The 26,185-nt window shown below is 39.6% G+C and overlaps 1 protein-coding gene across 9 annotated transcripts in view; it reads right to left on the minus strand.

The window, feature by feature from the left end:
- Window positions 1-26,185, minus strand: part of TOX (thymocyte selection associated high mobility group box) — a 304,338-nt gene that overhangs the window by 58,521 nt on the left and 219,632 nt on the right. For all 9 annotated transcript variants that reach the window (XM_077492744.1, XM_077492743.1, XM_077492750.1 and 6 more), the window contains one exon: window positions 7,110-7,385. In XM_077492744.1, coding sequence (XP_077348870.1) covers window positions 7,110-7,385 — 276 coding nt within the window. The remainder of the gene's footprint in view (window positions 1-7,109; window positions 7,386-26,185) is intronic.

Here is a 26,185-nt window from a genome sequence, read left to right on the forward strand (position 1 = left end):
CTATTGCAGTCTGAAAGTGAGGACTCCAACACTCTCAAAATACAATGATCAGTGCTGCAACCGATTGGACTGAACACAATTTTTCCAAAATTCCCATTCAAGAGGAAATGATCACTAGGTTGACTCCTCTCAAATGGGAACAGCCATAGATGGATCACAATTTAGTCAATCTCTGCTGAACTGGCCGAATGTCAATCCAGCTTTGGCCACCAGGCAGTTTCCTATATCTCTAGGTGAGTCTTGTTTATCCTGAGTTCCTGGGTCTGTATAATTTTTTGGCTATTAAGAGTGGTTTCCATTCTCCCTGTTAAGGATGTTAAGAGTTATAACACAAAATTGAACATAAACACACATTTCCATCTGAATGGAAAGCAAGCCAGTGGTTATGGAAGAGAAAGCTCACTGTTCAAAAAACATCAAGAAATTATGAGCTGACTAGGTCTAGAAGGCCCCACATATAACTAAGATATGACTTTTAAGCAGGCTAACTCTTTAAAGCATTTGTTACTCCAACACTGATCTGTACCTGCTGTACCATGTACTTGCATGAGCAAGTACCCTGTTCTCTTTGTATTGCTTCCTTTGTGTGAAATCCCTGGTGTTCCTACCAGTCCCTATGCTTTCCTAATAACAACTGACCACACTAAGCAGGAGAGAACACAGTGGTCAGTTCTATAGCTATGCTGAGAACTCAGTCTGCTCTCCTCCAATGAGCAGACTTGTCCTGACATGCCTGCACAGCTATTCACTGGGAAGCTTACTGTGCTGCTTCTCTTCCCCCAACTCTTATGCGTTGAGAAATGTGATCACTTTAAAAAAAATTGAAAAAGGGTATTTATAATGTCTTTTTATATCTATACAAAAATGTTTTGCCTTTAATTTCTATTTTAAACTGAATGGGTTGTTGTATGTATTATTATTGCAATGGTGTGCCTTAGACTGGCCACAATAAAAGGCCACTCTAAAATGCGCAGTTTTATCACACAGTGCAAAATGCCACAGATTTTGCAAGTTTTGAGGGAGCGTGCAATTGGCATGCTGACTGCAGGAATGTCCATCTGAGCTGTTGCCCTTGAATTGAATGTTAATTTCTCTACCATAAGCCGTCTCTAAAGGCGTTTCTGATAATTTGCCAGTACATCCAACCGGCCTTACAACTGCAGACCATGTGTAACCTCACCAGCCCAGGACCTTCACATCCAGCATCTTCACCTCCAAGATCGTCTGAGACCAGCCACCCAGACAGCTTCTGCAACAATTGGTTTGCATAACCAAATAATTTCTGCACAAACTGTCAGAAACCATCTCAGGGAAGCTCATCTGCATGCTGGACGTCCTCGTTGGGGGCTCTCGACCTGACTGCAATTTGTTATTGTAACTGACTTGAGTGGACAAATGCTCACATTCGATAGCATCTGGCACTTTGGAGAGGTGTTCTCTTCATGGATGAATCCCGGTTTTCACTGTACAGGGTAGATGGCAGGCAGCATGTATGGCGCTGTGTGGGTGAGAGGTTTGCTGATGTCAACACTGTGTATCGAGTGGCCCATGGTGGTGGTGGGGTTATGGTATGGGCAGGCTTATGCTATGGACAATGAACACAGGTGCATTTTATTGATGACATTTTGAATGCACAGATATACCATGACGAAATCCTGAGAGCCATTGTTGTGCCATTCATCCATGACCATCACCTCATGTTGCAGCATGATAATGCACGGCCCCATGTTGCAAGGATCTGTACACAATTCCTGGAAGCTGAAAACATCCTAGTTCTTGCATGGCCAACATACTCACCGGACACATCACCCATTGAGCATGTTTGGGATGATCTGGATCGGCATACACGATAGTGTGTTCCAGTTCCTGCCAATATCCAGCAACTTCGCACAGCCATTGAAGAGGAATGGACCAACATTCCACAGGCCACAATCAACAACCTGATGAATTCTATGCGAAGGAGATGCGCTGCACTGCATGAGGAAAATGGTGGTCACACCAGATACTGACTGGTTTTCGGACCCTCCCCCCAATACAGTAAAACTGCACATTTTAGAGTGGCCTTTTATTGTGATCAGCCTAAGGCACACCTGTGCAATAATCATGCTGTCTAATAAGCATCTTGATATGCCACACCTGTGAGGTGGATGGATTATCTCGGCAAAGAGAGAAATAGGCCTTTTGTGTACATAGAAAAAGTCATAGATCTTTCAGTTCAGCTCATGATAAATGGGGCAAACACAAAAGTGTTGCCTTTATAATTTTGCTCAATGTATATATATCATCCATGACAGCCAGCAAATTCTTAAAAAGTTGCGAGACCTATCATCTTCATGACCCTTGTTTACATGTAGTAAATACTGTGAAAGTGTGTTTCATTGTTTTTCCACCAAGGTTTGATCATCAATGCAACAGCATATACTGCATTTAGTATGTCAGACCCATTGTGACATTATGTTTTAGTAGAAGTTCCAATCAACCCTATGGCAACCAAAATTTGACTCCTAGAATGCATACAAGATCAAAGCCACAACATCACAGATTAAATTGAGAAAATAAAAATAAAAAAGAATACTGCATTTGTGAGAAGAAAGATTTTTTTATTGCAGAAAAAAACAGGCTGATTTATTAAAGGAGTTGAGAATTAATATTCACTTTAATTATTCAGCCATGCATAAGCAGACTCATCTTTCTGTAGTTTATATGTACATGACTGTGTATGGATTTGCTTTTCATGCAGTTGGATAATAAAAATTAAATTACGCACAATTTATTGTGTGAAGATTCTTAGCACAACTATGTCTCTTCTGTAATAAAGGCTAATAAATTCCTACTATCCTGTTTGTAAGATTCTTTCACATGTACACTGATCTGTTCATGCATCCACCAGGTGCTGGAATGAAAGAACTGCCATGCTAATGCATGGAGTTTCATCATTCCTGTCTTGCCAATTAAGATGCACAAAGATTCTGAAATAAAAGGAGGATGGGCAAAGATACTGGCGTCTGTGAGGGAGCTTAAGGATGTTTCAGTTTTTGAGAACTTAAGTGATATTAAAGTCTTGTTTTTTTTGTTAAAACATAACAAATATGTTATACTTATCTGCTCTGTGCAGTGGTTTTGCACAGAGCAGCTGAGATCCTCTTCTTGTCAGGTCCCTCCCTCCTGCCAAATGCCTCCACAGCAAGCAGCTTTCTATGGGGGTACCCGAGCCAAGCCGCTGCTCTATGTGTGCATTCAGAAATGGAGCCGCTGATCTGCCCCGCCCCCTCTCTCTCCTCATTGACTTTGATTGACTGTGTCTCAGCCAATCAGGAGGGCATGTCCTGGACAGCTGATGCTCTTGTGCAACATCTCTTGATCGAGGTGGGGCTCAGGTAAATATTAGGGGGGCTGCTGCACACAGAAGGTTTTTTTTTCTCTTAATGTATAGAATGGATTAAGAGAAAAAAAACCTTCTGCCTTTAGAACCACTTTAAGTTCAATTAAAAAAAAAACTATACTGCAGGAACATACAAGTCAAACAAGTTTCCTTTTGCTGAAGGCTGGGTTCATACTTACTTGGATGCGGCTCACAGAAGGTGTCGGGTGCGTCCTTGTTCTCTGTTTCATGGATGAATCAGACCCACATTTTTGCCTGAATTCGGCCCGGAGATATGTGAACTGGCTCCATAGAAAGCAGGTCACACTCTCCTGTCATGCGAATCGCATAAGTGTGAACCCAGCCTGAATGAACCAAAACGGGTAAGCACATGGAGAATTCTGCCTTTGCCCTGATTTCATCTGCTGCATTTTTATTCTAATTCAGTGATTCAAAGCATTGGTTACCGGTGACCAGCATTTTCAAACATCCAGGTAACTTAAAGCATCCAGGAACTACTATGTACCTGAGTAGTAAGAGTGCTAGCTTCCAAGTTTTGCAGGAACAGTTTTTCTCCAGTGCACAAATATATTAAAGACAATCATCAGTAAAAGTATAATTAACTATCAAATAAAATCCATGTAGAAATTAATTTCTTAACTTGAGTCCTCGGACCTAAAGATGGGTGTACAGTACATAGCATGAAAATGGAACATTTCTTCCAATTGAAATTCAAAGTGTTTTATCTGAGGACACAGCATTGCCTCAGGATGTGTGCAAGCTTCAACTTAGTTTTGCATTTACATAGCTCTGAATTTTCTTTGGCACAAAAATCTTGGTAAATACACGCCTAACTTTGCATTGTTGTGGGAGACATATGTTTGCTCAAGCATATGCATTTCGTTTTTTTTTTTGCTGCGAGGGCCTCAAATCTTGTTACTTTGTACCCTGCAGTCTTTCAATTACTAACTCAGGTTCTTACAGTCATATTTTTTCTCTCCTATGTTTAATTATAAGCACACACTTCTGTCCTTTACTGAGTTAGCATTCCTGTATGACATATGGCAGAGACATAAGTTATTTACCATAGTAGCATGGGAAGAATGCTATAATTGCAGTGAAAATTAGTGCAATTGTGCATAAAATACTGCAGGGAGGGAAAGCTCATGGAAAATGTCACACTGTTTGCATAGAAGAGAATTAATTAAAAATCTGATATTTTATCACATCATTATAGAAAAACAACAATGATATGACAAATGTTATGTGCTAATGCATAATTAAAAAAATAAAATGATAGCTGCTTAGCTGTTGTGAAAAAATAACATTTTATTCCCAGAACTACAAATAATAAATACCCTAAAATCAGACCTGAATTTTAAACAGTGTTGCATCTATTCAGGTTTTTTTAAAATCTTTTCAAGTTGTCTCACTGTATTATATACAGTATGGTTATTAAATTTGGTTTATAAATGTGTTTGGGAAAGTTACAGGATGATCATTTGTACAAAAGGAGACACTATTACTATATTTATAACTAGGGCAACAAGCTTATTTGATACCATTCAGGAGCTGCCCCAAAATTGGTAACACATTAAAAAAGAATTCCTTTCTATGAAAAGCCCAGTTATTGATTTCAAGTCCTGACCCCACCATGTTGTGGCCTTACTGCACTTTTACACAGCGGGCTGACACAGAATATGTGTTCATGATCCAAAGATTGCTGATGGTCAATATAAATCCAGTTGTCATTTTTTTTATTTGTATTTGTACAACTAAGATATCAAAACAAGAGGCTTTTCTTCACTTTTTGCTTCCTCTATTTTGTACATTGGAAGATGCAGAGCAACTGTAGTTATTTGCCTATATAATCTGCTTCAACCAGTGTTTGACTAGGGAGATATGTTGAAATGGTCCTATCCCTAGCAACTAGGCCAAATTTGCATTGGGAAATTTTCTAGATTTAGCAGTAAACGGTAATTACAATGTTACAAGAATGCACAATCAGTTTAACCACTTCAGGCATGGAAGACTTTACCCCTTCCTGATCAGAGGACTTTATACAATTTGGCACTGCTTTGCTTTAACTGACAATTGTGCAGTCATGCAATGCTGTAAACAAACACAATTTTTATCCTTTTTTTCCAAAATAAATAGAGCTTTCTTTTGGTGGTATTTGATCACCTCTACGGTTTTTATTTTTTGCGCATTAAACAAAAAAAGAGCAACAATTTTGAAAAAGAAACAATGTTTTTTACTTTTTGCTAGAATGAATATCCCCAAAATTAAAAAAAAAACATTTCTTCATCAGTTTAGGCCAATATGGGCCTAGTTATAGTGTCTACAAACTATGGGAAAGATTTATGGCATTTTTATTTTTTTATTTTTTTACTAGTAATGGTGGTGATCTGCGATTTTAGTGGTATTGCGACATTGCGATGGACAGATCAGACACGTTTACACATTTTTGGGACCATTGACAATTATACAGTGATCAGTGCTATAAAAATGCACTGATTACTGTGTAAATGTCACTGGCAGGGAAGGGGTTAACACTAGGTGGCGATCAAGGGGTTAAATGTGTGTTCTAACTGTATGGGGATAGGACTGAGTAAGAGAGGAGACATATCGCTGTTCCTACTTACTACGAACAAATGACATGTCTCCTTTCCTCTTACAACACATGGATTTGTGTTTACACACACAAACCCCCATGCTGGCGCTCATGCATGTGATTGCGCGTGGCCGGCGGCGATTGCGACCATCAGCTGCGCGCATCGCCTCCCCCGCGGTAAACACCCTCTGGTGGCTGAAAAGGGGAAGGACATACCCGTACGGGGTTTCACCCAAGAGAGCCATTCTGCCGCAGTATATCTGCGTGAGCTGGGTAGGAACCAGTTAAGTGACAACTGCATTTTCACTTAAAATCATACCTCTTTAATACTAGACCCAGCAGCCTCTGAACACATGCCAACGTGATAGCATAAAGTAGTAAAGTCTAAATGTTTTTTTTTACCTTAATGCATCCTCTGCCTTGAGGTAGAAAATGCACCACTACCTATCCTATCCCCACCAGCCTAAAACACCTAGCTGACTCTATGTCACTTCTCCGACACTGGCTTCTGCTCTAGTTTCACTCCCCTTATTTCCTGCTTTCAGAGGAGAAACTGAGGACCAGTGGACCATAGGATTCTGCTGCTGTCAGTCAAACTCTTGTGAGAAGGGAGCAGGGGCATGGCTTACTGCCACTGTATGTGTTCATGGACACACACACAGCTTGGCACAGGAACCAGTGGGAGCACACATGGATGCAAGCACAGAGGCCTCCTTAGCACCTAGTTTTCTACAGGAGGCAGCTGAAGGAGGGGAGGAGCCCACAACACTGGCAGGGACTGTGACAAGAAGAGAAAAGTGTTATTTATGTGCAATATTGTTGCACAGAGCAAGTACGTGTTATCTATTTTTTTTATTTAAAAACCCCAATCCAGCAATACATCCTGCAGGTCTCCCATCTCAAAACAGCACCCTCTAGTGGCACCATGGAAAACAGGCTATATCTTCAGTAAAGGTAACCCATAATAATGGAATGTTTTCATAGGTTGCAGGGACCTATGTGCAAATTCATAATATAGTATAGTAATAGTAAGCCTGCAAAAAAAAAAAAAAAAGAACTAGCTAAGAAAAGATAGAATTCAAATTTGGCCAATATTTACATTAAAGTAACAATCTCAGACAAAATTCTTCATACCTTTGTTGTATCATCCACTTCATCTTCATGGACTGAGCTAGATGGCGAAGGTGTGGCAGATTTACTCCCTGGTGGGGAAGGAGAATTATGTGCAACACTGTTTCCTCCAATATTTAAACCAAGCTGAGCACTAAGTTGTGATTGGTTGATGGTAGTCAGCTGACCAGGAGGCATCATAGCTGTTTGTCGTATGTCTTGAGTCTGAACTCTTGGCCTCATATTTGCCATTTGTGAGTGAGAATACTGACTTCTGTCTGAATTCTGCAAATCCTGCATCTGTTCAAAAAGAAGACAATTTCCAAACAATAAATTTAGATGTAAAAAACATGTTTAAGCATAGACATTTATGGGTTGCACATTGCATATTTGATTTCATAGTATAAAAATCATACAGCCATACAAACACAAGAAGGTAGACAGGTTGTGAGAGGGAAATTTCTGGTAGAGGTCTTTCAGAAGCATAAATATTTCAGCCATTTTTTTTTCTCTAGTGTTTATAAGCTAAGGTCATCCATTGATTGCAACAGAAAGGTATCCAAATGGATCATGTGATACAAAAATGTCAAACTATGTGTGGCTACTTTATATTTTTGGGATGGCTTTTTTCTGAAAAAGGTGGATGGTAATTTAATTGGTAGGGCATGCATACAGTACAAAAGTCTAGGGAGGATGACCATTTTGACAACTGCTGCTCTCCCAAACCATGAAAATCCTCCTGTGCCATTTTTTAAGGTCTGATAAAATGTGTTTTAGTAGAGGGGAGAAATTTTGGTTGAAAAGTTCTTTAGGGTCAGGTGTGAGTCAAATTTATAGGAATTTCAACACTTTTTCTTCCCATTTGAATGGGCAGTTTCTTTGAGATAACTGAAGTTTATTGCTTGTTAGTGAGATGTTTAGGTCCTCTGATTTGCTGAAATTTATTTTTAGGTTTGAAATATATCTGAATGTTCTGAAGTTTTCGAGTAAATTAGGGATAGAAATATGAGGTTGCGTCAAAAAAATAAAATATCAGGATGGCTTTTTTCTTGCCAAAGTTTAGAACACAAATATCCCTGTTTAAGTTTGCAATTTATGCAAAGCTGTTATTGTAGTAACTATCCAAGGCTGTCTTATAAAAGTTCTCTACTCTTTTTCCCTTTTGGCTGTTTTAGATCAGTGTATATATACAGTATAACTAAGAATAGCAAAAGAAGAAAGTTGTTAAATTATTTAAATTCATCTAACGTGGTTGATAATAGGTGATTATGGAAGACACAATAGTAATCTATGAATGGCGCATGATTCAAAAACTACATAGAAAGTTTAATGTTTTTCAAATAATTTCCAAGAATGTTTCACCACTAAGCCTATTGCACAAAATACTGCCTCAGAGAAGCTTAAATCTGGTCATATATGATGTGGAGGCAGGAATCCTCTCTGTTGTGTCATTGTATTTTCATAACGGGGTCAGTTTTTCTGCCATCAGAATATACAGAACAGCCTGCAGAGCAAAAAAAGCAAGAAAATACCAACAGGATGGTTGACAAAAAGTTGATCGGTAGATCAATTTCTGTTCAGCCAGTGGCCACACCTGGATTGAAATTTAGCTGGTCCCTGCTAAATGGGACAAATTTTGATCCACGTATAGCTAGCTTAAAGTGCTAGGTCCTAAATAATGGCATGTTTAGTAAATTTGAATATACCTTTGGGAATTTAAGATTATTGTTTTGAGTGGTAAATTAAAGTGATTCTGTCACAGAATTAAAAATAAAAAAGATCCTTGCAAGAGAAGAGACGTATTGCTTACTTGGTCTGTCTCCAGTAGTGATATATAGGGCAATGGCTGGAACCACAGCACATTGTGGGGGAAGCAGGCATCCCAAAAGTGAGTTGGTTCTGAATATTCTGCCTTTGCAACAATCTGGCAACTTGAGAATTGGGTAAAGGCATAGGCATACTACATCTCATATTAGCAGTGAACTTTTTTTTAATCCCTCAGCGAATTTACCGGTACTTTAAAATCCACAGAAAATAATAATGGATTATACCAAATTAAAGTAACATACAGAAAAGCATGGATACTAGGGATCATTTGTTTATGAAAATCAGGCACATTTAATGAGAACAATATTTTTTAGTATTTCTTTAGGGCCGGTTCACACAGCGAGGCGCGGCGAGGCGTCTCCGACTTGCCTCGCCGCGACCTGCGGGGACCTCAGCGGCGACTTGCAGAGGACTTCTGTATAGAAGTCAATGCAAGTCGCCCCCGAAGTCGCCCAGAAGTAGTACAGGAACCTTTTTTCTGAGTCGGAGCGACTCGAGTCGCTCCTCTCAGAACGGTTCCATTGTACAGAACGGGGGCGACTTGCGGGAGCGAGGCGAGGCGAGCCGTGTCGCCTCGCATCGCCTCGCTGTGTGAACCGGCCCTTATCCTGTAGTAAATGTTTATTTGTAAAACAAAGATTCTATTAAAAATAATAATAAAAAACAACATTTTAAAAGCTTATAAGCTAAAAAAAGTTAAATTGATTCAAAATATAATAATTTCCCTTTTACCAGTTTCCTTCTAGATCAGTTCATTTTTCACGCACATGTTAAAATCGGCATTTTTTGCTATAAAATTAAGTAAACCGCCAATTTTATAGTTTTTGAATGTAGAGGCTCTTTAAACGAAAAATATGGTAGTGGCAATGTTTTATGTCGCACAATATTGATTTGTCAAATCGATATTTTCAGTAAAAATACCACACTAAAATTTATTTTATTGCACACACGCAATTTAGTCCCGATTTAATTGCACAATATAAAACATGAGGTAGTGTTGAGTAAATACATGCCAAACACATCCTATTCTAAATGGGTAAAACTCCAACATATCTGGGTAGGGATTGCCCCCCCCCCCCATGCATTACTAATGGTCTAGTACAGGGGTGCCCGACCTTTTGATGAGCAAGTGCCATCAAAGCAACTTGGTAACTGGTCACGGGCCAAAATAAGTGTAATGGGCAGATGACAGGTCTATATGTACGTTGCATATGCAGAACGGATATGTACACAGCTACTCTATGGGCCCTCCAATTCAATCAGATGGAAGGGGATGGTTCCCCTTAATTTTTTTTTGTTTTTTTTAGTGTATCGAATTGAAGGTAAGCAGGGGTAAATGGACATAGAGGTGAATGGAGGGTCTGATTGGGTCCTAAGGCTGCTTTCCCACTGATGCACCATGTGCACCTGTGGCTTTCCTGCAGGCTATGTGCACTTTGCCATAGACTTCTATTATATCCTGACTTTCTGAAAGCGCACCAAACCCACAGGTAATAACAGAAATCTATGGCTCAGTGCAGGTAACCCGCAGGCGCAGGATTAGTTTAACAGCAGCCTAGTAATCACTGAAGAACAGATATGCCCATACACTGATTTCAGTAACAAACACACTTTTAATTCAGTTTTCCCTGGCTGTTGCTGTCCCAGGCAGAGTGAATTTGGTATTGATTGTAACAGGAGCTGCTTATGTGGCTCTGCTCTGCAGCTTATGTGGCTCTGCTCTGCAGCTTCTTGCTTTCTCTACCGCCTGCTTCATTCACAACACTGATGCTCTGGGATGGTGGGTCGGCAACCTGCGATCTGGGCTTGTCAAACCACCATCCCTGAGCAGGAGGTCACAGGCCACATCAGAGGGCTCCGCGGGCCAAATGTGGCCCCCAGGCCACTGGTTGGGCACCCCTGGTCTAGTACCATGTCTCACTGGCAAATAGGAAAGTTTTGGAGGTGGGCAAGCTTCATCACTACCAGAAAGTTTCTGAAATTTGCTGTATCACTTGGTGAGCTCATAAATGTAATGCAACACTACTGTTTGCATACCAGTTTTTATTTACCAGTAGAGTGTCCTGGGACTGGCGAAAATGACAATCTGCTATACCAATAGAAATAAACGTCCATGTTTTTTGGATATGGCCTGCTAATCCTGACTCCCTTAACTTACTGTTGTTTAGATAAGTTGACCATCATAATGGTGAGCAAAATTCCAGTCATGAGAGGTGGGTTAGAGCAATCAACTACAGAACCTGAAGTTATTTGCATACGAAAACATATCAAATGTCTTTTTGAGATTAATAATTAAAGTCGTTGAAGATGATGATTGGGTTTCCGATTGGCTAATTATTTCTGTCAGCAGAGATCATGTGACCTAATATCGAGGATTTTTGTTATGCAAGCAGCACTGGGGCAAGTATTTGGAATTATTTTAGTCTTTAATTGCTTTTGATTTGCCTGTCTATACACTTTAAGGCAGATTACAAAATAATGCATCCTCCATACACATGCATACAGCTGTATTGTGGGATTTAGCAATGTGTCAAGAAAGTGCATTGTACTATTGGAACTAATAAGATTCTGTATTCAGTTAAAGATAGAGACTGAAATAAAATATCTGATTTACTGGACAATTACATATTCTTTCAGGTAGGGTTCATTAACCAATGTAACATTTAAAATTAATCTGATCGAAATTATTAACACTCTCGATTCACTGCAAATAAAGAAATGACATACGCCATTATTATCACTTCCGGGGACTTTTTTGCAGTTCTTGGGAACCCTGCTGCAGGTAAAACATTATACATTCTAGCTATTTGCCAAGGTGTAGATGCTGAATGATGTAAATGCTCTGTGGATATAATTAGTTATAAAAAAAAAAGAAAAACCAGGATTTGCCATTTTTTACTGGATTTCTGCTTTTAATTTTTTGCCCTGTACTAAAGGATGATGATGCCTGGAAGATGGTTCATTTCTGAGGGCAATTATGCTATCTCTCTTTGCTTTTTTATTTTTATTTCAGTCTTTGTATTAAATACAAGTATCTGTTCTAGAAACTACAGAATACTGTATATTTAACTACATAAAATGGTATAATAAATGTATATATTATTTTATACAGTTCAGATGCACACATACACATAATGTGCATACAGTGTGTATGGCTATATATATATATATATATATATATATATATACACACACATACATTGCTGAAAGGAAATCCCTTGACAGAAGCAGCATTGTTTCCAGATATAAGGAGGATCTGCTTTATGGCAGATTACTAAATCCTGTTATGATCTCGATGAAATCACTTTCTTCTCTGTATGTCACTCACCATGTGGGATTACCAGCCTGTACATTTACTGTAGCCTTTCAAAGTAAGTACTGTATAAAAATAAATACGTATACCAGTTTCACTTGCAGTCAAATATGTTCCTTGCAAAGCTATCATTAACTCTGCCTCTAGCAGACAATCTATATCAAAACAGTTGTACACATAAAGCTCTAACTACATCTTGACTGAATCTTTTTTGATCCAGCTGTTTTACTGAATAGCAGTTGGTGAACAGAGAGCAAGAACATGGGTAGCCCTCAGGCCCTGTTTGCTAATGTTACTCACCAGCTGCTGCTTTCTGTGGTGTTAGCAGGCAAGACCTGGATGAATGCCAGTTTCAGCAAGAGCAATAGACAGTGAAGCATCTTTGAAGCCCTTTCATTTACCCCTGTCTGTCATTGCTTGACACTGAACATTGTTGAGTTCTGTCCCCAAGGCTACTAAAAGATCATGCCGGAGCTGAACTGTGATCAGAGTGGACCCTACTGCAGGAAAAACTTGCTTTGGGGTAAACGCTTTGAAAAAGTACACAGAGAATAAAACACTTCCAAAGACTGTCATTAGATATGTTTTATTATTCAGTATTAGAAGTATGATCCAGTTGTAGATCAGGAGATCTACAAGATGTGTTACATTACCATCAGCCATCCTGTTACTTGTTGATCACTACTGATTTACAGGAATGAACCTATGCAGCTCATCACTACATTAAGGCAGTAAAGTCAATAATTTTATAAACGTAGGACCTTAAGGATTGACCTAAATCTTTTGGATTGTGGATGAGTAGATCAACAAGGATGTTTATGTCTTGAGTTTACTTTTAAGTTGTATTTCTTTTAATCCTTTCCCATCAACATGGAAGACTATATGATGAAGAGCACAATGCTGAATTTAGGGCAAATTGTCAAATAGACTGTGAAAACAATAAAACATAACGTAAACTAAAAGATTCATAAAAATCAATATTTTTGCCTTAACTTTTGCTACACTAAGGCCGCGTACACACGGGCGGATTGTCTGCCCAACTTAGTCCGCTGAACCGTGTTTCAGCGGACAATCCGCTCGTGTGTGGGCTTCAGCGGACTATTTCAGCGGACAGTCTGACGGACTTAGTCTTTCGGAATTTCCGTAATTTTGTCCGTCCAAACTTGGTTTTGTCCGTCCAAACTTGGTTTCAGCGGACAGTCCGCTCGTGTGTAGGCAAGTTGGACGGACTAAGTATGGCGCATGCTCAGAAAGGATTTACACGGCCGAAGGTTGCATTGCAGTGTATTGGACGTTTTTCGAGTCCCGTCATACGTGCTGTACACGTCATCGCGCAAGTTTTCAGCGGACTGTCTGTTCATCGTGTGTGGTCAAGTCCGTTCATTCAAAATTTGGACGGACTGTCTGTCGGATTGTCTGACGAACTTAGTTGGGCAGACAATCCGCCCGTGTGTACGCGGCCTTACTTTTGCCTTACTTTTGCTACATTTGCCAATATTATCCAAATGTAGGAGGAAAATTAGGTTAATTAAAATATATGTAATGGAAGCATAAACATGAAAATATGGTATCTATTACCAAGGTTTTCGACCTTGATGTCCACATTTCAAGCAAAAAATTCAATACCCTCCAAAACCCCAAAGGCCCTAGTCCTTTGCTTGCAAAGAACATAGGTTCCTCTGTGTACCCAATACTTTCATGACTTCAAATATCTAAATCAGACACCCTTCTTTTCTCCCTCAGTGCCTTCCCTTGTGAAAACATTGTGGCACAAAATAGATATGCTACTTAAAGTATAACTTAAGGTAAAACTTGTTTCTTTAGTTTTGAATAGAGTGGAGAGGGATCAGAACACCTGTCAGTTTTTATTGCTGTCTGTGTCTCTGTTTAAGAGATTCACCCTCTCTATTTGTCCTGTTTACTATTATCATTGAAAGTAGAAGTAAAAGAAAAGTACACATTTTTGGTTGTCCCTGAAAAAGTAATAGAGGGGAAATCTTCCAATGGGGACACTAGTTCGGATGGTCTGGGGGTCCACAAGAAACTCCTTAATTTGCAGTGATTTCCTCTCACTTCCTGTTTGGATATGGGACAGGAACTGAAGGGAAATCTCAGAAATGAGACACAGATGGTGAAAAAAAAATCTGACAGGGGTAATAAACCTCATTTACTTTATCCAAAATGAAAAAACAAATGTTGCCTATAGCTTTACTTTAAGTATAAATAGCTTTTTCAGAAATGTGCCATTCCTCTATTTGTGCTCTGAGAAAATGTAACATTTAGTGATAGAAAACACCATGAGATTGATTTACTACAGTTGCAAAGTGCAAAATCTGGTGCAGCTCTGCATAGAAACCAATCAGCTTCCATTTTTTTTGTCAAAATTTAATTGAACAAGCTAAAGTTAGAAGCTGATTGGCTACCATGCACAGCTACACCAGATTTTGCTCTCCAGTTTTAGTATATCAACCCCTATAGTCTGCAACCCTGAAATTTGAAGTGTAAAAACAAAGTCATATGTAGTCTTGATATACAAGGCTAAACACAGCCGTGCTGTAAAAAAAACAGCCTTATGCCCCATACACACGGTCAGACATTCCGACCACAAAATCCGTCTGATTTTTTTCTATGGATTTTGGCTGAAACTTGTTTTGCTTACACATGGTCGCACAAAGTTATCGGAAAACCTGATTGTTCGTAACGAGATGACGTACAAAACGTACGACGTGGCTACATAGAGGCCAGTAGCCAATAGCTTTCGTCTCCAATTTTTTTCGGAGCATGCGTGGCACTTTGTGTGTCTTAATATTCTACACACGATCAGAAAAAGTCTGATCGGATTTTGTTGTCGGAAATTTTAGATCCAGCTCTCAAACTTTTTCCGTTGGATATTTCCGACAGAAAAAGTCTGATAGAGCCCATACACAATCGGATTTTCCAACAACATAATCCGATCTGACTTTTTCCATCTGAATTTCCGACTGCGTGTATGGGGCATTAGGCTTCATGTACTCGGGACATTTTTATAACCTCTCCTGAATGATTTGACAGATAGTAACCCATGTTTAAAACGTCTGTTTTGGCGCATTTACATGCCATGTTTAGCGTTTAGAAATGTTTTGTTTCCCAAAATAGCCAAAAATGAAAAATGCCTGTAAACGAAACCCAGCTAAATGCGAGTTACCGTGTTTAGCCACGTTTAGAAGCATTTGGCGCTTGAAATGCCTGTAAACTCAACTTCTAAATGCATTTTTTTGCGTTTCAAAAAATGCCTTTAAACTCAAGTGCTCACATCCTCTAGTGCTCACTGCCCGGAACCCTGGAGCTGTATTGGCATTTGCCATTGAATGCCAAAATTGCCAGGTTCGCCACTGGCACCCTTTGCTTTTTAAAGATGAGAGCAGGCTCCCCCTGAGCACACGTGACAGTTGTGAAAGGGTCTGGAGAAGCCATAGAGATTGTTATGCTGCCTGTAACATCTTTTAGCATGACCAATTTAGTGGTGGATCAGTGATGGTCTGGGGAGGCATATCCATGGAGTGACACACAGACCCCTACAGGCTAGACAATGGCACCCTGACTGCCATTAAGTATCAGCATGTCAGACCGTACGATGGTGCAGTGGGTCCTGGGTTCCTCCTGGTGCACGACAATGCCCATCCTCATGTGGCAAGAGTATGCAGCCAGTTCCTGGAGGATGAATGAATTGGTACCATTGAATGGCCCCCACACTCGCCTGACCTAAATCCAATAGAACACCTTGGTCCAGATCTGGGAGGAAAAACCCCAGGACACCATCCATCATCTCATTAGGAGCATGCCACAATGTTGTCAGGCATGCATACAAGTCTGTGGAGGCCATACAAACGACTGAGTACCATTTTGAGTATCTGCAAAAAGAATTCAGCAAAACGGACAAGCCTGCTGCATAATTTTTTCACTTTGAGTATTGGGGTGTCTTTGAATTCAGCCCTCTGTAGGTTGATCATTTTCATTTCCATCAATTGATGTGGCATCCTTTAGTTTTTAACACATTGCCCAGTCCATATCACTATAGATATCCAGAATTATATTTTTCCCATTGAGATCTGATGTGTTTTCAAAGTGTTCCTTTCATTTTTTTGAGATATATATATATATATATATATATATACATACTCACCGGCCACTTTATTAGGTACACCTTGCTAGTACCAGGTTGGAACCCCTTTTGCCTTAATTCTTTGTGGCACAGATTCAACAAGGTGTTGGAAACATTCTTCAGAGATTTTGGTCCATATTGACATGACAGCAACACACAGTTTCTGCAGATTTGTCGGCTGCACATCCATAATGTGAATCTCCCATTCCGGCACATAACAAAGGTGCTCTATTCAATTGTGATCTGGTGACTGTGGAGGCCATTGGAGTAGTGAACTCATTGTCATGTTCAAGAAACCAGTCTGAGATGATTTGAGCTTTGTGACATGGTGCATTATCCTGCTGGAAGTAGCCATCAGAAGATGGGTACACTGTAGTCATAAAGGGATGAACATGGTCAGTAATAATACTTAGAATTGTACATGTATTCTTTATTTTGTAAGCAACAGCTTAGGGAGCCAGTCTGTATGATGAGGCCACAATGTAGTGCACAGGAAAAAAGATTAGAGATTTGTTTGATAAATTTTGGTGACTCTATCACAGACTTTGGATTTCTACTTCTGTAATGGGTGCAGAAAAATTGTTCTTTGGGTGTCGTGGTGCCTTCACAATGTAATCCTATAGAGGTACTCTTGACGAAAGCAAGTATTGGCCTTGCTGTCAAAAATTGCAATGATATGCACTTGTCAAACAGATGTGTAAAAATGTTTGACAGTACATGCCCAGCATCTAAATGCAAGCTTGTCAAAGCTTCTGGCTCTACAACTTCTGCCTTTCCACCTGGTAGGTTCTGACCCCTTTCCGTGAATTTGCAGAATGTGCTGTACTACAATGGCAGGTTTCCAGTTGATATTTATTTTCACTTAAGGCCATAACAGCTCTCTACCATCACGTGGAAGGCAGTGTTGTGGCATTGTTGGGCAAGGCAGTCAGCCGCAAAGTCCATGTTACTGCTGACACGTGGTCCAGCAAGCATGGGCAGGGACGATATAATTTGTTCATAGGACACTGGGTAACTCTACTTGCAACTTGGAAGGATACAGGACAGGGCTCAGTGCTGCAGTTTGTTGTGCCCCCACGTCTCCATACAACTGATGATGATGTGAGTGTTGGCAGCTCCACCCCCTCCTTCTCCATGCCCTCCTCTGCTGAATTGTCCTATGAATCTCAAGTACCCCCTAAGCTTTCAAAGGGCTATTCAATGAGTCAGGTTAAAATTTGTCTTGCATATAAATGGCAAGGAATTTTCGGCCAACAAACATGAATGTACTGACGTACTACATGGTTCATTCAGCTCTTTAGCGCCATCCTTTGGGCTCCTTCTGCTAATTTCGTGTTAGTAGAAGTTTGGTGAGTGTTGATTTGCACTTTTCATTTCATGCTTTTTATTAAGTTTCTGCGTGACCGTTCGTCAACCAGACATGTTGCAGAATCGGAGGTTATAGCATGTTATTTATTATTGACCTTGGAGTTATTGCTTTGACATTCTTTTTTTGGTTCAATAAAGATTTGATTTGGTATATTTTCTATATTTTTGGATGCAAAGAATGCACTTTTTGGTTAAGTTCTATTGGCACATAGCATGTCTAATTTTGTTTCCTTTTTTTAATGCACAATAAAAAATTGGGTAGAATAATACTTGGCTATGTTTTTTACTTCAAATAACAGTTTGGGAGTAGGTAGTTTGATTTAAAAAAAAAAATAACGTAAAATTGACAAGGGGCGCCAACATAGTTGTATTTTTGATCTTAAAAACTACACGCTAATGGTGATGTGGTAACTTGTGGCAAAAAAAAGCATAATTATATTATTCTTGATATTGCTAGAAAAAAAGGATTTTCAATTTTTCTTTGCAATATTTCCATCATTATCAACCAGCAAAGCAGCTTTATTATTACCCCATTAAAGAAGAAGAGAATATGTGCTGCATTTCAAGTTAATTCTCCATTATGAACGATAGTTTAAAAGACCGACCGCTTCTGGCTCGTCCTTGCTTCTGAGCATGCGTGTTTGTACTTTGGACTTTTGTCCGATGGACACACACGCTCAGAAAATACGACAACAGATATTTGTCCCCAGAAAAATTTAAAAACTGCTATCCAACATTTGTCCATGGAAAATTCTATAATTTTCCAATGGAGTATACAAGCGGCCAGATTTTCCAGCAACAGTCTGTCATCACACATTTCCCGTTGGAAAATCCTATTGTGCATATGAGGCTTAAGAGATGGTTTTCCATTTGGAGAACCCTTGGGAGTAGTACGTGGCTGGGAGGAGGCAGTTCCAGATACTGTAATCCTCAGTGACCCTGAGGAGTCTGCTTCTTATGCCTCCACAAATTTGCGTTGCATGGACTCCCTCATGTCTCAAAGCCTGTGAAAGGACACAAGAATACATGGCATAAAGGAAAAGAATCACTATTGGTTGACAACCCTCCTTGACCAGCATTATAAGGGGAAAGTCTCAGAACTCATCCCGTCCCCACAGAGAGTGCAGAAAATGAAATCTCTTGAGAACACCTTAATTAGCAGTTTATCAACTCTATATGCTTTTCCCGACTCTGGTAGGTTATAGTGTCATGGAAAATGTAGTTTTGAGGCTTCTGTTGGTCAAGAGAGGAGCGGTGGAAAAGGCGGCCGCCTAAGTGATGCATTTCTGAATTTATTTGGTCCTCGCCGCCCAGGGCTGTCAGCTACCACATCCCATCAGCAGCGTCTACATCACACGGTGGACGATTATCTAGGGGCGAAAACAGAGATGGAGAGCTTTCCAGCCAACGATCTACTGGCCTACTGGGTCATGAGAATAGACCACTGGCCAGAACTTGCCCAGTATGCATTCAGTGCTGCTGGAGGTTTTGGTACTGATCATAGAACACCCCTGTCCACAGACTCTCTGGACCATCTAACTTTTATCAAAATGAATCAGTCCTGGATTACCAGCAGCTATGAAGCCCATCATGCTGATGATGGGATGTGGAATCTCTGCAGGACTTCTAGGCTGCCTAGTGTTGTGGGTGTTGATTTAATCTGAAAGAATGTTTTTTGGTGTAGGTTTCATGGGCACAATTAACACCCAAAGAACAATTTTTCCACACCTGTTAGTATTTTTTTTTCCCGCTGTAGCAGATGGGGCAGATAAATTTGCTGGCTATAGTCTACAGCTGGTGGTGTGCTGCTGGCATATGTGCTGCAAGGACCTGGGACACCCTGTGCTATACCATCATCCCTGTCAGTGGAGGCTGCTGAGAGGTTATAAGGTATAGCAGGGACAGATTGAGGTAAGGAGGAGGGACCGATTTGTGCCACTTTTGTGTGGCTTTCAGGTGCTCTTGCCAACAGGCTGAGTGGTGGGTGTTTAAATGACTTGTCAAGCATGTGGTACCCAATTAGTTGGTGCTTTTGCCACGCTTGATGCACTTGAGACAAAATTTGCAAATAGCAACAGTGCAATTGGTTGCACATGTAATAAAAATGGTCCAGACAGCTGAGCTGTGGGAAGTGGGCTGGTAGATAACAGCTCCACAATGTGATGGAATAGGGTGGCTGCTCTCTACTCTTCCATGATGGCTGCCTTGTTGGGGTTGTGCCTCACCCTCACTTTCCTCCTCTGCTCTATCTGGCACCCAAGTCAAGTCAGTGGCCTCATCATCATCTCATCCATCCTTATTACCACTGGAGGCAACTTGGCAATACGCTGCGGCCGGGGGAACATGACTGCCAATTTGTGTACCATTGTTCTCCTCTCTCTGTAGGCTCATGTTCCTCACTTCCTCAACCTCAGAGTCAGAACCAATATCTGAATTAAGTAATGGCTATACATTGTCAAGGGGCAAGTGGCTGGCACTGTGTTCAAATAACTCTGCTGACTCCTCCAAGCCTGATGCTGGGGCTTTGGCAGGAATAGCTGTGGACAAGGAGGCTGCTTTTGCCACTCTGGCAGCTGCAGGGGACTGCATACTAATCTCTGCTTAGGTAACAGAGGATGAGCATGGTTAACCCAGTCCACCACCTTCTCTGCATGCTGTGGCTGGATAGCACGGGCAACATCACTAAACAGAGGAAATATTGTCCTGCCTGAGGACTGACCACATCCACCTTTGCCTGTGGACACATACACTGCTGGCCCCCTTACAGTGCCATGGGAACGTTTGCCTCTCCTTGCTGTCCTGTCCAGACATGATGGGGGAGAGGGAGGTGCTTATTAACAATATGTAATAAAGATGTGTAAAAGTTTACATGAATACACTTTAATCAATGGAAAGTGGTGTTTGGTGTACTTTAATTTGAGTATTCACAACACAGACACACTCCACGGATACACTATAATATACTGCAATATACTGTGTCAAACGTGCAGTAACGCACATAACTATATGGCATTAAACTTGCAGTAATGCAGAGAACTATATGGCTTTAAACTTGCAGTAACACAATGAAATATACAGTGTTAAACTTGCAGTAATGCACAGAACTATATGGCGTTAAACTTGCAGTAACACAATGAAATATACGGTGTTAAACTTGCAGTAATGCACAGAATGCACAGAACTATATGGCGTTAAAAACTTGCAGTAATGCAATAAAATATAATGTGTTAAACGGTCACTACACTCACACTGGCTGAACTATCCCTACATTCACACTAATCTAAAGATGAATGGTGGTCACTACACTCACAATGACTGAAATATCTCTGATGTAAAGATGAATGGTCACACTACACTCACACTGAATTATCCCTAGATGTACACTAACAACAAAATTAGAATAGAACACTATAGCACACTAACTGTCTAATAGCACTGAACAGAGCCCTGTTCTATCTCTCTCCATGCCACTATCACACTACAAATGGCCGCTATGGAAAGAATACTTTTATAGTGTGGGGCGGGATTAAGGGCAATGAGCCATGATTGGATACAGTCATCATGACAGCGTCCAATCATGGCTCTGACAGTGCTCTGTGCCCTGATTGGGTGAAGCTTTCATTGCTTCAGCCAATTAGGGCTTTCAATGCACTGTGCAGTGGCTCAGTGCATTGTGGTCGTTCAGCGGGTCGAACAAACAGCCGAACAACCCTATAATTTCATTGTTCGGAGAACTTCCAAACAGCCAATGTTTGGCCCGAACTCACGCTCGGGACGAACCATTCTCCACATCCGCCCCACACCATTACACTACCACCACCAGCCTAAACCATTGATACAAGGTAGGATGGATCCATGATTTCATGTTGTGAACGCCAAATTATGATCCTACCATCTGAGTTTTTCAGCTGGAATCGAGACTCATCAGACCAGGCAACATTTTCCAATCTTCTGTTGTCCCATTGTGGTGAGCCTGTGCGAATATTAGCCTCAGTTTCTTAGCTGACAGGAGTGGCACTCGGTGTGGTCTTCTGCTACTGTAGCCCATCTTCTTCAAGGTTTGATGTGTTGTGCATTTATAGATGGTATTCTGCATACCTTGGTTGTAAGAAGTTGTTATTTGAATTACTGTTGCCTTTCTATCATCTCAAACCAGTCTGCCCATTCTCCTCTGACCTCTGGCATCAACAAGACATTTTTATCCACTTAGCTGCCGCTCACTGGATATTTTCTCTTTTTTGGACCATTCTATGTAAACCCTAGAGATTGTTGTGTGTGAAAATCCCAGCAGATCAGCAGTTTTTAAAATACTCTGACCGTCTGACACCAACAACCATGCCACGTTCAAAAGTCAGTTAAATACCCTTTCTAATGCTCGGTTTGAACTTCAGCAAGTTGTCTTCACCATGTCTAGCTGCTCAAATGCATATATATATATATATATATATATATATATATATATATATATATATATATATATGAATATATATATGACATTTCACTAATAATTGTTGTGTTTGCTTAATTGTGACAGCCCCTTGGGGTGTGTAGGTTGATTCTCTAACCCCTCCTTTTTCCCATCACTTGAGTTAAAGAGATTAACAATAGGTTCTTTATATATGAGATGTGGATTTATATAGACCAGTTTTTCTCTGAAGAAGGGGGTATGTCCCCTGAATTGCATCAGCTGTTGTCATGACATCCATTTGAACCAGATGGGTTCCATTGCATGTTAGATGTTTTGATTCCTTGGTTGATGAATATTGTTACTATCTTTTGTTTTGTGGATATGTACTTTTTTCATCCTATAATAAAGTGCTGTGGATACTGCGCTAGGCATTTGCATGCCTTTGTTTTACTCTATTTAATGAGTTTATTATAAGGTGGTAAGGAGATAGAGAGAACATGTAAAAAGTAGCTAAATGCCCAAATTGCTGGCTGCTCAAGAAAATATAAAATAGTCCTATATAGTTAAAGGTAGTTAAAAATAGCTAATTAAACGGGCCATATAATACTATAATTCCGTTTTTTTTTGTTTTACACAGTAAATTTAACATAATTTAGTATATAATATCGCATAAAAGAGTCCCATTATTTTAATAGTTATTTTAATAGTCATTTTAACCAAAAAATTATCTTTTTTAAAATCTATCTATCATCTATTTATTATATCTATCACATAAACACACACATTTTTAGAATTAACTACAACCCTCAACATTTAGGGTACAATGTAATTCATGAATATCAATTTCTAAAATAATATTGTTATTATACTGAGATGTTCTTTGAAAATGTGAGAGGACTTTGATCTCTCGTCATAAAATGTATTTGCTACAGGGGTTTATATTATAAACTCTGAAGTTAGCATACATCTCCTTTTTATACTTAAATATAAATAAAGAGCATACAATGTCATTTTTCCTTACAGTGTCTTTTATGCTTTTATGTTTTATATGAAAGGCCAAAGGTCTAAAAACTAATCAGAAAAGTCCTTGACTGCTATTCACCTTCATTATAATAACATTTTCTTCAAACCAACATAATCATGAGTGGTTATTAAAAGGGTTAAACATATTAAACGTCAAACAATTTCCCTTGATTTAAAGTTCTAAAAAGAAACAGAATAGGCTAACTTTCTGAATTATTTAAATCTTTACTGACTGATCGGTGAACCGTGAAATTAGAAAAATGTCGTTGTTAAAAGGGCTCTTTGCTTCTTATAAAACTTTAGCTTAAAACTATGAACTTAAGGCCATTTGAAGAAATGGGATTTTATCCAGAATACATGCTGTTTAGAGATTAAAGGTTGCCGTAATTAAAACTTTCTTCTGCAAACAGAAGATAGTATATTATTACATGGGGAATCTGTGTGTTTAGCTAAGAAATTAGTACAGTAGCTGGGTCTTAAATTTTCTGATACTGCAGCAAAGTTCACTAATTTAGATACACTCATCAACTAATTAGCATTTAGAACAAATGTTTCACTCTGAGTAGGTTAATAATGAGCTAATTTTCTCCTACTCTTACACTAATTTTATTAGTCTTTAGAATAGAAGTAAACTGGTCATGGAATATGATGCTGGGTATTAGCTAATTCATTTTCTCATTGTATTGATTTTGAAGCCAGTTTATTTGTAAAAAGAAAAACAACAGTAGCTTGCCATATTCTCTTTGTGTAACGTGTGTGGATTATATATATCTGGATAAAGGGCTGATTTACAAGAGGGGACAAAGGAGATAATTATTTTACCATTAGAATATTTAATCTTTCTGTATATTGAAATCTGCCCATAATAATCAGATTCTACTTTATGGTATACAATACAACCAGTAGTACTTTGCATTTTTGAAATATGCACTTTCTTTAGCACAAATATGCACATTTGGTTTTAAGATCATCTCTTCAATGGCAAAAGAGTTGGAAACTATATAAAAGTATGTATTGTATATGTATTTATGTAGTTGTAAACCCTTACATACAGTATACTCACTGAAGTGACTGCCCTCAGGTGATACATAGAGATGAAAAAATATATAAGTTGTACCTGTTTATCTGCAGTGCTCTCTTAATTTACAAAGCATTTCCGAGCTTCCAGAGGCAGGGGATAGGGATCTGATGATCAAACTGCACAGCATAGAGTAGAGAGCTGAGTGTAATCTGATATCTGACTTGAAGGAAAGGACAACCCCCTCTATGCAGTCTAATAGAGAAACATCCACATTTGAGGCTGTCAATCACCTGTTGTGTGAGGGAGGGAACGCGGGGCTGTCTGGTATCAGCTTAGACTGTTAGAAGTGACTCATGCAGATAGTAGAGGAATGACAGAGCAGAGAGAAATCCCACTAGGTGCCTAGTGTAGAGGCAATTGCATGCTATAGAAGGATATTCTTTGTTCATTTCAGAGGTTTACAAGCAATTTAATCAGGCTACTTTACTAAAGAACTGAGAATGTTCACCCAATAAACTGTGAACATTTACTTAACCATCCAATCATATGAAACGTAGAGCCTTTTTACTTGTTATATCTGCATATGATTGGATAACTGAAGTGAATCTTCACACAATTTATTGTGGGAACATTGCCAAGTTCTTCAGTAAATAAACCACTATTTGTATTTAAAGACATTTTATTTCCCTTAGATAGAGTAAAGAAATGCTAGACCCTCTGTCACATTTTTTATTGCTGCCTGGGTCCCATCTGGGGAGGTTCACCCTCTCTACTTCTCCCAATGATCATTGTCAATGGGACTGAAAGTTAGGGAAAGTCTGAAATTTTCTTGTCTCAAGGTCAGAAATAGAGAGAAAAACTTTTAAAGGGGATACTTTTTCTTTCGACATCTGTGACAGACCTAGCCGGAACAGAGGCTTTTGGAGAGGGCTGAATGCTAGCTTCTTGCATTCCGATTATGGGCCATGGATTATAAGGAAACAATACTCTGCGAGATGTATGCCTGGGGACCCTTGAGGTGGCGTTACTTTAGATTCAGGTCCATGTCCCCCAAAACACACAGACTCTGGGGACCCTGGATATGCCAAATTAGAAATAGTGACTGATTCATACTGTTGGGACACATACTGTGAGGAGATGCTAATGTCATCAACTAAAGCCACCTGTCTGTTGTCTGCTATAATGTCTAGTATGACTTGTCACAGCTTCTAAAAGTCTTTCACTCATTGTGCTAATTAACCCTGCAATTGTATGAAGGAGTTCTGTGTTGAGATGTATAATGTGCATTGTATAGTCGGTGAGCTAGGAGATGTGAAGTCTGTCCTAAAGGTCATGTCACCTAGGCTGATGAGATAATTAGCTCATGTTAATTACGTTTCTGGTTACAGGTTGTATTTTCATCTTGCTGTATATATTTGTGTGAGATCTCAAAATAAAGAATCAGATTCCTGCTTGACCCTCAATACAGAGCCTTGTCTCGTACTTGAGAGAGAATTATTTGCATGGGTTTCTTGTTCAGCTGATTGAAGTGTTTGGTCGCTGTCTTGGTGTTCGGGAAGGGAGTTTCCTAAATGACTTTAACCCCTTTCATAGTCGGGGTGTCGTTACAATAGCTATGTAGAAAAATACTTTCCTTACTGTGGAGAGATTTCCCATTTCATAGTGTACCTTGAGGCAGGAAGTGAAGGTAAATCTTCCCTATTAGACACACACAGCAAAAGTAAAATCGTGTGTTTACAGTCCAAACCTTCAGTTTGTAAATGCTGTATTCCTAGAATTCAGCCACTTTGTAAAACGTGCTAGATTACTATGGGCTAAGTCCAACAAGGTGCATATCAGATGTGGACTTATCTCTTTAATTTATAGTTTACATTTTAACTGAGTGATGGGAGCATAGCTATAGCTGTACTGTGCCAGCCCCTCTCCTCCTCCTGCCCAGTTACAAAGAACTTTGTATTTTGTGAGCCCATTCACAAAATACAAATCCTTCAGTTAAAGA

Source organism: Lithobates pipiens, unplaced genomic scaffold, assembly GCF_037356315.1.
Source record: "Lithobates pipiens isolate NorthernLeopardFrog02 unplaced genomic scaffold, aLitPip1_a1.2 Scaffold_19, whole genome shotgun sequence".
Lineage (NCBI taxonomy): Eukaryota > Metazoa > Chordata > Amphibia > Anura > Ranidae > Lithobates > Lithobates pipiens.